This window comes from Alosa sapidissima, chromosome 9, assembly GCF_018492685.1.
Source record: "Alosa sapidissima isolate fAloSap1 chromosome 9, fAloSap1.pri, whole genome shotgun sequence".
NCBI lineage: Eukaryota > Metazoa > Chordata > Actinopteri > Clupeiformes > Clupeidae > Alosa > Alosa sapidissima.
Window position 1 is genome coordinate 31,774,000 of NC_055965.1, and position 13,309 is coordinate 31,787,308.

Here is a 13,309-nt window from a genome sequence, read left to right on the forward strand (position 1 = left end):
CCCAGCTAGCTAACGTTACATATACCTTACGAAACTGAGTTATGCTAACTAACACCATCTTCAGCCTGGCATTTTGACAGTAAACTCAAAAAACATACAGTATATTATATATATATATATATATATATATATATATATATATATATATATATATATATATATATATATATTATATGATTATTCTAAAGTTTCACTTGTAAGTAGCCTTCAGTTTCAGTTGGAAATTGTTATCTAACACTGTTTATCTTTTTTTCTTCTATTTCTGCTTTCTATAGGTGCTGCTTCACTCTGCTACTGGTGGTGGATAAGGCTGACTGCAACCGTTGGTCTAACGTTATGGATGCAGCACACGAGAATTTCTAAACGGATAAAAAGTAAATGAATGTACTTGCTTTTCAACTGATAACAAGTTGTCAATGGTTATTTATGCAAGTTTGTGTAGCCTCACCATACCTAGGCCTAGCCAAATTTATCCTGGCTGTAGATAAAGCAGGATATGAATTTCCCAAAATTACTGTATATAATATTACAGCACTGGTATTACTACTGTACTATGATCCAGGGGCCCTATTGATACTACTACTACTACTACTACAGAAGTATGGTGCTATTATGTGCTAGCCTAGAAATCTAGACACACCCAGCGGCAGCAAATTTAATTTGCTGCACAGGCTAGTCTAGCAACTCTCCGTTGGCTTGCGAGCTGGAAAAATTAAGCTTCAATAAGGCCAATCACATCGTGTATAGAGTCGGTAGGCGGGCTTAACATAATGATTGATGACAGAGTTGAAACAGTTCGTCGTGAATTCCCTGCTACTTGAAAACAAAGAAGATGGATGTTGCTGTTGGCGAACAGCGTGACACGAGTTAAGCTTTTTTTAAGTTGGCAAAAGTTTGAACTAGCAAACTAGCTCCGCTGGTGTGAAAACGCATGGGACTCATGAGTTGTAGCGCTATCCTATTGGGTGCAGAGGGAATTTGAAAGACAACCGATTATCCCGCCCCTCGGACTGAGCACTGCTGACGGTGAGTCCCCAGACCCTACATTTTAATGTGGGTCTGGCTCGTCAGGCTAATTATGAGCATGACATGTGGTTAAATCTTTTTCCTTTTAGAAACGTTTGGCAGCCTGCCCAAAGCACTTCCACTGGTAGCCTCTTGGCTGGACGCGCTGAGGACGTTGATGTTACCATAGAGACTTGGAATTATACAGATGTTCTGGAAGAGTTACAGATAGATGTTCCACATTTCGCAATTGCATATTGATGAGGAAAATATTTAACATAAAATAGAATTCAAATGCAGAAGTATTTGTATGTAAAACTGTATAATTACTAGTTATTACTTACACGTTACAAGACAGTAGTAGATATCTTTTAGGACTGCTACATAACCCAGTTGTTCAAAAGTGATCTAATCTGATTTTTGCCCATCTGATTAGATCAAAGTTTGAAAATAGGTTGTCTAAAATGAACAAAAAAATATCCTGAAACTGGACTACATCACGTCGGGAGACAATTTTCAAAATGCGATCAAGTACTATAGCTTTTTTGACATATTTTTTGGATATTTTGGTTCATTTAACTGTCTAGAGAAATAAAGACGACACATAATTGTTAATATTCATTATTTGTTATGGATTAGATAAAGTGCCTGGCTGGTTTAAACAAACTGACCATGGAAGAGGATGTTTCTAATGTATTACTGTTTTCAGTCTTTTTAGATAAAACAAATAAAACAACCCCATGCCATCTATTCTAACTGTTGTTTATTACATAGCTAATGGACTAAATTGTGGTATGTAGCAGAGGTGTGTACTTGAGTCATATGACTTGGACGAGTCAGACTCAAGTCACAATTTTGATGACTTCAGACTCAACTTGACAAAATTAGAAATTACTTGCGACTCGACTTGGACTTCCATGCTATTGATTCGAGACTTGACTCGGACTTTGCCACTTTTACGTGTAATCACTTGCAGCATGGTTAAAATTATTTGTATCGTTCATACCAACGTCAGCAGCCTCAAGTTCATCATTAACGTTACACCTGGCACTCATCGTTATTTTGCATGTCTAGTATCTAGTATGAGAAAGGAAAAGGGACAATCACTCACTGATCATCCTCCCAATGTCGTTTGACTGAGTGGAACCTGTGATATTATGATGGATCCTCTGATTCTGTGTGGTTCGATCGCCTAAACAATTTAATTTGCTCCACGGTGCTAGTCGAAACTATCATGGAATCATCATATTTACACCCATATCAGCGTTCTGTTTTGCAAAATCAATAGCAACGAATGTGAAATATTTATCCTGTATACTCTGAGTAGTCTATGGCCTTGACGACATTAAAATGCTTGTTGCAATAGGTATTTTATTTGTTATTGTAGGCAAACTCCTGCGGGCATGTTTACCCATTCAGTAAAGGGTCATTCCGTCTCTTTTCACCTAAATTCTGAAAATCTTCCCACCTGACCATCTCAGAATTTCCTGGAAAAATTCTAGTAAAAAGATACACTTCTTAATAAGAAAAATCCAAAATATTAAAGGGATATTCCATAATTTGGGGAATCACACTCATTTTCCACCTCCCCTTGAGTTAAACAATTGATTTTTACCTTTCTCCAGTTCATCCAGCCGTTCTCTGAGTCTGGCGATACCACTTTTAGCTCCAGCCCAGCATAGATCATTGAATCGGATTAGACCATTAGCATCTCGCCTGCTAGCATCACATTTAAAAGTGACTAAGATTTCCGGTAATTTTCCTATTTAAAACTTGTCTCCTCTCAAGTTAGAAAGTGTAATAAGACCAACGGAAAATGAAACATAGCGATTTTCTAGGCTGATTTGACTTGGAACTATACTCTCATTCAGGTGTAATAATCCAGTCACTAACCAATGGAATGCGAGTATCAATTGTTTAAGTCAAGGGGAGGTGGAAAATGAGTGTATTTCCCCAAATGGTGGAATATCCCTTTAAGTTAATAGTTTTCTCAACTAAGAAAACTTACAACATATTTGTATGAGGGGCATTTTTTTGGCATCATACTCTGAAAAGCCATTTTTAAACAGCAATATCTGGAAAACTATCTCACCTGTCGCCTTCAAATTTTCTACAGTCAATATCTGTTACTAATAACATCCAGACATGGAATGTCATGAGTGTAGCTCAAGTATAACCTAGAACGGTAGGTACTTAAACTTCTTCCAAAATTTGACTTGGCGAAATAAAATAGCACATTTGAGTTGTTGAGCCCCCAGTTTTGCAGATTGAAGACTTAGATTTTACAGTAAGCATCTCTGGTACTAGTCTAGAGCATGGGTTCCCAAACTCCATCAATGTGGGCCTCCCCTCTGAAAACAGTGACACCTCCGACAATCATTTTCAAATAATGATATTCACTTCAGTTAAGCCACTTAAATCGGTGCTACACTATGCTATGCAATGCAATGAGTTTTCATCATATTTTCGACGTTTGGCTTTGTTGCCCATATCAGGCTCGGGCCGTGCAGCGATAAAATGTGACAAATCTGTCCATTTTAAGTTAGCTATCGGAACGTCACATATATTACTGTCACTTATGTCCAACTTCTTACGTGTATCTGTCACTTAAAGGAGAATTCCGGTGTGATATTGACCTAAAACGTATTGAAACATGATACCGAGTGTGAACGTATGTCTCATAGCCCATCTCGGCTTGTCCCCTGCACTCCAAAATCTGGCGCTAGTTAGCCGATGCTACCAACAGCTTTTTCAATAGTGGTGCTTCGGCATCGGGCTAGCCATGCAAATAAATCACTGTTTTACACCCATTTACGAGGCTCAATGTATCTCCACACTTCATTGGTAGACTTCCGAGGGCCCTGACATTTAAAACGAGACATTGAGAACTTTGAAAAAGCACTGGTAGTTTACTTACAAGACGATTTATACAGACAGTATCTTCACAAAGTTTAGCGTTTGCAGCCATCTTGAATTTAGTCACGATAAGTCGAGCAACGAGTAAGAATGAACAGGTATTATAAGGGATCAGATTCCAAAAATAATTCAGTGGAAATGCATGGATTCCAGTTGCTGCTACTGGAAGAAAGCATTTCCACTGAATTATTTTTTTTTTTTCTTACGCACCCTTACGTACATGGGAGAATTCCCTGCTATGTGAAAGGACTTACTTTCCAGCAGATGTTCATGTTGTTCCTCTTCTTCTATCTTCACTTCGATCTCCGCGGTTGTCTGTTGTGTTTCATCGTCAGTAACGCTGGACTCTGCGTCGTCTGCTTCAGCGCTACAGCGAGGATGTGCAAAGGGCTTTTCATCTTCATCTGTGCATGAAATCACATGACCACATTCCTCGTTCTTTATCTCTTCTTCTTTCACCATCACTCTCAGATCAACCTGCTGCGTTTCTGCACAGCCAGAACTAAATGGAGGTCCGAGATCCATGTTGCTAGCAGAACAAAGATGATCCCGTACAAAGTGTAAAATTGCCTGTAGTCCAGGAAATAAAATAAAATAAAGACAAGTAGAAAGGTCCAAGTCAGTTTAAATAAAGACAAGTCAGTTTTTCTTTTAAACTACAATAATGGAAAACATTCCCTGCTGAGAAAGAAAATAAAGAAAAAAGGGAAGGTCAAAGTCGGTTTTCTTTTCATGCTTTAATTAATAGGAAACAACTTTGTATGTAACAAAGTACAAATACTTTGTTACTGTACTTAAGTACATTTTCCACATATACTTTACTTAAGTAGAATCAATAGTGCCTACTTTTGACTTTTACTCTGTTACATTTTGCAACTATCTACACTTTCTACACCACTACATTTCTACAATACATTCCAGTACACTTTTTGATCAGTTTTTTTTCCACCAAAATGCCTACCTGACTGGCACACGTTTGTCTCACTTCATGTAACTTCATGAAATGTGATTTAAAATAGGCTACAATGTAGGGCAAATTGCTAACGTTAATGAATCAATAAGGATTTAGCATCTATAGGAAAATTGTTTTTCGCCTTGTTATCGTTTTTCTATACAAACCAAGACGGCGGATTCACACAAGCACCCACTCCATAAAAATCAGAATCAGCTTTATTGGCCAGGTTTGCATAACCTGACCCTAGCCAGATGAATTTCGTTCCGCTCAGCTCCGCCTAGCTTCACTCACATCCATCTGGGACCTCTTCCATTGAGAGTGATTTCTGCAACCGGTTTTATGGTACAGCCAATCAGGACGCAGGGGGGGAGTTTCATAGATGTGACATAGCGTAGAAGCGACTGTGAGACTGTTATCAGCGTCACGGGTTGGCTTCGATGTGAGTGGTTGAAGTAGCACGTCAATAGATGACGGACAAGTGGCTTATTCAATCATATGCAAGCATTTTTTGATTAGGCCCAGCCTTCTGAAGCAACACTTCAATGGATCGGTTCCAGATGGATGAGTGGAGCTAGGCGGAGCGAAATTCATCTGGCTAGGGTCAGGTTAAGGTTTGCATACACAAACAAGGAATTTGACTCTGGTTAATCTTTGCTCGCAAGTACAACATTCACATAACATATAAGGATACAAAAAAAACCATAAAGGAGTAAAATAATAAAAACAGAACAATAAGAATAGAATGAAGGCAGTAGGATCTATGTATGAGAATAAATACAGTATGTACATTTGCAAATAAATAAATAGATAGACACTATGGGTGGGATATGGTAGTGCAGTTGCCGGGGGGGTGCTGTCAAGGGTGCCATGGTCGTGGACCCCTCAACAGACACACGCAAGATGCAATATACAGTTGAAAGGGTGGGGATAGTGCAATATCAGTATAGACTGAGGTTTAAGATTAAGAAATAATATAGTGCAAGGCAGTTCAGTGCAATGATAATGTATTAATAATACTATTGTAATGTAAGGTTAAAGTACCCTATAAGGGTATCTAAATTATCTCTGTAGCCTACCAAAAATTACATTGTACAGTGACTCAAATACCTGTAAACGGTATTACTATTATTTATTACTATAGCCTAGCCTACAATGTCGATTTCATTTGTCTGGTGTAAATTTACACCCTTCTATGCCCCCCTTCTTGATGCAGTAGGGAGCGTTATTTCTCGAATCAGCTGAACACATCTGCAAAAAGAAGGGGGCGGTTACGTTAACTCAGAGACAAAGTAAACAATCCAGCCAGTTAATGAAAGCCAGTTACCGTATGGACACCGGTGGACTGACGTTGTCCACACATCTGCTATCTGAGGGGTAGGCTATACTACGAAGCGAGGTTATTGGCTCACCCATGCAACTTTATAGAGAAAATGCTGACCTATAAAGAAAGTTTTTGCATATTGCTCCTGAAGATGAGTTGTGTTGAGATCAGCACTCCCGTGGTTACCTGGGATGTTTGGCTAACTACCTCTCGTACCTAACTACCTAAATCTGTCTACTAAAACACACATACCAGAGCCCTCTCGTCTAAGTCTGTCTATTAAAGCACACATACCAGAGCCTAGACATTCTCTTTTAATACCTTCAGTGCCGCTGCTGGCAATGTCGCTAGCCTACCCAAAGCTGAATTGCTTTGGAGTGCTGCGTGGTGAGAGCGGCGGCCCAAGCTACCCTTCTCCGACAAGTTCGCTGCTCCGTCAACTTAGATCGGCTGATTTGGTGTTTGTATCTGATTTAAACAGTGTTTATCCCTGCAATATATGTCTTATACCAACATCTAGGCTACGATTGTTGTCCCGAGCTGGATTGCATACAATTTTCCTGTCTGTGCCTGCGGCTTTGACTGCGTGGACTCAGCGACAACAATCACAATTCCGGCCGCCATTCGATAATCCTTCAAAATAAAACTCGGAATCAAAGTAAAACTCGGAACTAATAACTCATTAGTTTTTCAATTCATAATGAGGGAAAATAACCATTTGTGTTAACAGCTGTAAAAAGTAAATGTTGACAAAAATAACATAAGACAAATGGGAAAAGTAGCCAACCGTAAAAAACATTATTTTATTTCTGCCTTAATTCAAATTGTGTGGCTGTACAGGAGACATGGGGATCAGTTGAGATCTCATGTCACAGCCGACGAACTGGATCTGAATATTGACTGTGCAACCACTGACAAATCAGCCCAACCCTGTGTGATCCAGGACAACATGTCAGCGGATGCTGATCCTGTGCACATGGACAGTGACGAGCAGTGTTCGAATTATACCGTGGGCTTCGGGGGTACAGCTATTTCGACTGGTGATGTCACTCTCCATTTTATATAGGCTTACACATGATTTCACACTTGTGGTTCACAGTCAAATTACCTTCGAAATATAGGTCATATGACCGTGGCTGGCTGGTCGACAAGTTAAAAGAAACTACATACTAGCAAGCACAATATACCTTGCACGTTATGGGAAGGGTTGAATTTGGGTAAACACTGTTTCAAGGTGCGCCCCGTGCGTAAAATTGCGCGCCACGGTCAAAAAATATTTTTTGGTATAGCAGTGCAATGCAAACATATGCATAGACCAATAGCACGGAAATGGCAAACATACTACTTACATTTAAGACCCAGAATTGTTTACAGATGGGCCACAGAAAGTCTCCCGTTTAATAGCCAAGTTCCTAGCCTAATACAAGGCTTGCCTTTGGTTCATTTGATTCTTTTTTCTTGGATAGCCTACCAAACGTCAAGCAAATAAAAAAATCACTTGTTCACGGTTGGAAAACAAATATATTCACGTTATTTAGCCTAGACATTTAATATAATGTAGCCTATGGATTGTGCGCCTGGTGTTCTATCACAAAACGTTTGTGCAGCAATACGCTTTTAAGAAAGGCTGATCTCTAATAATGGCAACAAAGAAAGACATTTCAGGTCCAATTGATTATTATATGTTCACCTAGCGTTTCAAACAAACTGCAGGTAAAGTTGCAATTATGGGTGTATGGGCATTTGCTTAAAAAAGGTTGAGAACCATCTTCATGTGAAATTCCCTGAATATTAGTGCAGATTCCCTCTTGTTAAAACATTAAGAGTGAAATTGCACAAAATGATAAATCGCCTCATGAAACCTCTCCCCGTGTCAGTATATCTATGGAACTCCTCCTATGGGGTGTGATTGTAGGCCTGATTTTTAAGCTAAGCAGCAGCGATGGTCGTGGCCGCTGAGTGGAAGGGAGACCTCCGGTTAAACCATAGCGATCTTGCTACTCAATGTTTTTCTAAGGTTGGCTATCACTATGTTACAAAGGCAGTGAAATATTAGACAAATGTATGGCCAGTTGGCCACCGCTTGTCATATCAGGCTTTTGCAGCCTACACTATGCATTTGTTTTAATTCGTCAGTATTATATCATAGCAAAGAACACACAGTCTGAACGTACCAGAGAAATGGTACAGCCCAATGGGGGTGAGGGTTTGAAAATCATATTTCATTAGATTATATCCTGAGTTTTTTGTATGTGATGGTAATACATTTAATTACATGCAGCATCTCAAAGTCTACGTCGCTCAGCCAGAGAGAAGAAACCGCCTGAGCGCTATGACCCTTAAAATGCAGTTCACTTATTTTTGCAAAATAGGTTATCTCACCCATGTAACTTTAGGGAGAAAGTGCTGACCTGACCTATAAAGAAAGTTTGAATGCATGTATTGCTCCTAGATCCATGAAATAACTGGCCTTTAAAAATAAAAAAATATGCCTGCCTCTATGGGAATTTAACATAGGGGTGCCAATATGGCCCCTGTATTTTAAGGAAGAACATTTATTTATTTATGATACATTATTCATTTACAAAGAAAATTGGTGTCCTTAAAGGTTGGATATTTCCTCATTTGTTACTTAAAGCATTAAGATCCATTTCCAAAAGATGATTCTATATTCCTCTTTTTAGTCAACGTTAGCAGAGGTGCCAATAATTCTGGAGGGTATTGTATGTAAAAGCTTTTCCACACAGGGCACATTAATGAGGCTTATCTCCAGTGTGTTTTAGTGTATGGCTTTTAAGAGCTGATCTTCGTGAAAAACCTATTCCACACTGGGTTCATTTATGACACTTCTCTCCAGTATGTATGAACATGTGGCGTTTAAGAATTGAGAGTCGTGTAAAGGCTTTTCCACACTGGGAACATATGTGAGGTTTTTCTCCAGTGTGGATTAGTAAATGGCTTTTAAGAGCTGATCTTCGTGAAAAACTTATTCCACACTGGGTACATTTATGAGGCTTCTCTCCAGTGTGTATAAGCATGTGGTGCTTAAGATTTGAGAGTTGTGTAAAGGCTTTTTCACACTGGGAACATACGTGAGGTTTCTCTCCAGTGTGTATTAGCATGTGGCTTTTAAGATTTGAACTTTGTGAAAAAGCTTTTCCACACTGGATACATTTATGATGCTTCTCTCCAGTATGTATCAGCATGTGACGTTTAAGAATTGAGAGTTGTGTAAAGGCTTTTTCACACTGGGAACATACGTGAGGTTTTTCTCCAGTGTGGATTAGTAAATGGCTTTTAAGATGTGAAATGTGTAAAAAAGCTTTTCCACACTGGGCACATTCATGAGGCTTCTCTCCAGTGTGTTTTAGTGTGTGGCTTTTAAGAGCTGAACTTTGTGAAAAAGCTTTTCCACACTGGATACATTTATGACGCTTCTCTGCAGTATGTATCATCAGCATGTGACGTTTAATAATTGAGAGTTGTGTAAAGGCTTTTCCACACTGGGAACATACGTGAGGCTTCTCTCCAGTGTGTATACGCATGTGGTGCTTAAGATTTGAGAGTTGTGTAAAAGCTTTTCCACACTGGGCACATTCATGAGGTTTCTCTCCAGTGTGTATTAGCATGTGGCTTTTAAGATCTGAACTTTGTGAAAAAGCTTTTCCACACTGGGCACATTTATGGCGCTTCTCTCCAGTATGTATCAGCATGTGACGTGTAAGATTTGAGAGCTGTGTAAAAGATTTTCCACACTGGGCACATTCATGAGGCTTCTCTCCAGTGTGGATTAGTGTATGGTTTTTAAGATCTGAACTTTGTGTAAAAGCTTTTCCACACTGGACACATTTATGACTCTTCTCTGTATGTATGAGCATGTGGGTTTTCAGTTTTGAAACTTGTGAAAAAGCTTTTCCACACTGGACCCATTTATGTCGCCTTTTGCCAGTTCTTTGCCTTTGATAAACACCAAGAGAATGTATTTGCTGGTGTTTCTTGAGCTCAGGAAGTGTTGTGAAGCTCTTCCTGCAGACAGTGCAGTGGTGCAGTCTTCCTTTGAGTTGCAGGTTGAGTTCATCATTCTGTCCATGGATCCTCTGTTGTGTTACATATAAGTGGTCTGATGCACCTGGAAGAGTTACCATAGAGACTTAGAATGATACAGATGTTCTAGAAGAGATACTTGACAGATGTACAATAGTGTCCCAATTACACTGCCAGGTAAGCTAGGTGTACAATTATCCCAAGTGCACTGCACAAACTGATATCTACTTACTTTGAGCTTTCTCATACAATTATTTGACATATAATAAGTCAAAATCTTCTTAAATTAAAGGGACACCAGGCAACGTTTTTGTGTTAATTACTCATCTTCGTAAGTCGGTATATGGTTAAATTACTCATTACAGGGCGAATGAAGACTCTCGTCCGCCCCTACTGCCTGTAGGAAGAATATCCCGCTTGCAATTTCAGTGCATCGTACCCGCCGACCGAAGCAGGATCAGTTTACATCCTGCATCCACAGCACAGAGGCAGGCTAACGAAACGCTAGCGATTGTTGCAAACGTGTGTATAATGGCAGAGCCAGCTAAAAAAACAGGGAAAACCCTTGACGGAAGATGCAAAGAAAAGGAAAAGAGCTTCAGACCGAACAAGGGGGAGTTTTGTGGAGAAAAAGCATCAGGCTTGCCTGGTGTCCCTTTAAGACAAACTATTTAAGATACATTTACTTACCCTATGGACAGATAATGTTACTTGTTTTATGTCTTAATTTAGGTCAAGTCAACTTTATTTCTATAGAACATTTAATACACAGAGGTCATTCAATATGCTTTACATAAACAAAAGCAAACAGTAATAGCTGATAAAACCGTAGAAGGGCAATAGTCAAAGAATAGTTTAAAAAGTAAAGAATAATAATAAAATAATAATTAAAGGATCATTCTGGTGTGATATTGACCTAAAGTGTATTGAAACATGATACCGAGTGTGAACGTATGTCTCATAGCCCATCTCGGCTTGTCTCCTGCCCTCCAAAATCTGGCGCTAGTTAGCCGATGCTACCAACAGCTTTTTCAATGGTGGTGCTTCGGCATCGGGCTAGCCATGCAAATAAATCACTGTTTTACACCATTTACGAGGCTCAATGCATCTCCACACTTCATTGGTAGACTTCCGAGGGCCCTGACATTTAAAACGAGACATCGAGAACTTTGAAAAAGCACTGGTAGTTTACTTACAAGACGATTTATACAGACAGTATCAGCGTTTGCAGCCATCTTGAATTTAGTCACAATAAGTCGAGCAACGAGTAAGAATGAAAAGGTATGATAAGGGATCAGATTCCAAAAATAATTCAGTGGAAATGCATGGATTCCAGTTTCTTCCAGTAGCAGCAACGGGAATCCATGCATTTCCACTGAATTATTTCATAACAGCTAAACGCTGCTTCACTAATCACCATGTTTAGTTCTAACAGTATAGGTTTTACCAACAGGGTCATTCCACGTCAGTTCAACCAGGGCCCACGCACTTAGGTCTCACAAAAATCTGAAAAAATTACCAGGTGTACCTATGTTACCCAGGAGACACATTGTAAAATTACTCTTATGTAAGATCAATACTTTCCAAGATACAGCCAGTTTTACAGGGGGAGGGGGGTGCCGATTTTGTTCAGCCTCTTTTTTTTGTCAAAGTTCACAAGCCCATAGAGCAGGGCTATTCAATTAGTTTGTAATAGGGGCCAGTTCATGAAAAGCATCACAACTAAGGGGCCGGAGAAATGCGGCTTGAAATATGAGTAATCACATTAACAGCTGTAGATACAATGAAGTACAACAGCAGCAATATGGGTGTTCAAATGTTGTATTTTGTACATGCATAACAACATCATTAGCCGGTTGTTGGTGGCTAATATGGAATGAAATCTGTGATAACAGATAACACAAATGGAATCTGTGCTTTGCACAGTAACTGCTAAGTCCAAGAGTACAAACAGGATTCAAACACTGTTCAGGTGAATTAAATGTGTAATCAGTTGCATATGTAGCTCTTCTGACTTATAGGCCTACTTGTTACATTTGACGTTCCCACCATTTAAATGAGATGACCGTGTTCCAGTGTTTCCTCTCGATTTTCTTTAGCAGTGGGGGCAGGCCAGTCATAATCGCCTAATAACAACACGGGGGTCCGGGGGTGTCTCCCCCGCGATTTCTTTTATTTTCTGGTTGCTAATCACACTATTTTAACATGTTTTGCGAGGGACAGGCCCATCTTTTTTCTGACGCGCCTCACGTTACCCCATGCGTTAAACCAAATGTCACTGCTTGAATAAATGAAACACATAGCCTACTGAACATGGGCATCGTCATAGTTCACGATGACAATGAAAACGTTTAGCCTACTTGGTTTCTGACAGAAATTACGTTTTGTGCCAACATATTGTAAAAACACAACCACTGCCTTTATTTGGTGAACGGAGGTGCAAATCATCTCCTTAACTTTCTTTGGTTATTATAAAGTCTTCAATTCACTTTAACGTTTTACCTTCGCCACATTTACAAATATGCAATTTACCTTCGTTAGGCTATCAGTGATACTTTTTGCTTTGAATCACAATTGAGTGCATATTTAATGTAACATGCCACATGATTTCCAAGAGGCCTTTAGACAGGCTCATTTCTGACTTCACTAGACTATTATTGCATTTATTTATGTTGTAAGACGTGAAGAAATGAAGGACATCAGCAATAGCCAGGCTACTATATAGAAATACTTTGAAATTCCCTTTGAGTCGGATCTGCTCCACCTTTCCACCAAGTTTTGCAGAAATTGTGCCCGTGTTTTTTTGCGATATTGTTGACAGAAACTATTTGTGTGGTGCAACCTGGTAAATATTAGTAGTTAATAAACTCCAACGTGCCAATTTAGGTTGAAACTAAACTATGGCACTTACGTTCAGCTTATAAATGTACAAATGTAATGAATTGTAATGTAGTCTAACTTGTTCAATGGGCTGAGGTGCAGTGGCTGCAGGACTAAAGCGAGCAAGAGATGCAAGAATGGAGAACAGCTCATGCGCTTGCTAGAGATTACATTTTTTTTTAAAGGGC

The 13,309-nt window shown here is 39.4% G+C and overlaps 3 protein-coding genes and 1 long non-coding RNA gene across 4 annotated transcripts in view; 1 reads left to right on the forward strand and 3 right to left on the reverse strand.

The window, feature by feature from the left end:
- The window catches only part of LOC121719091, a 15,037-nt gene extending 14,634 nt beyond the window's left edge, over positions 1-403 (forward strand). The window contains exon 2 of the long non-coding RNA XR_006034154.1: positions 276-403. This is a non-coding gene — a long non-coding RNA (uncharacterized LOC121719091). The remainder of the gene's footprint in view (positions 1-275) is intronic.
- LOC121718905 (gastrula zinc finger protein XlCGF26.1-like) overlaps positions 1-8,679 on the reverse strand; it is an 11,341-nt gene extending 2,662 nt beyond the window's left edge. The window contains exons 1-2 of the mRNA XM_042104339.1: positions 6,519-8,679; positions 4,176-4,491 (exon numbers count right to left, since the gene is read on the reverse strand). Coding sequence (XP_041960273.1) covers positions 4,176-4,446 — 271 coding nt within the window. The 5' untranslated portion in view covers positions 4,447-4,491; positions 6,519-8,679. The remainder of the gene's footprint in view (positions 1-4,175; positions 4,492-6,518) is intronic.
- Positions 1-13,309, reverse strand: part of LOC121718880 (gastrula zinc finger protein XlCGF57.1-like) — a 168,201-nt gene that overhangs the window by 64,735 nt on the left and 90,157 nt on the right. The window lies entirely within an intron of this gene.
- The window catches only part of LOC121718875 (zinc finger protein 708-like), a 137,977-nt gene continuing 133,543 nt past the window's right edge, over positions 8,876-13,309 (reverse strand). Inside the window, exon 5 of the mRNA XM_042104252.1 lies at positions 8,876-10,326. Coding sequence (XP_041960186.1) covers positions 9,032-10,326 — 1,295 coding nt within the window. The 3' untranslated portion in view covers positions 8,876-9,031. The remainder of the gene's footprint in view (positions 10,327-13,309) is intronic.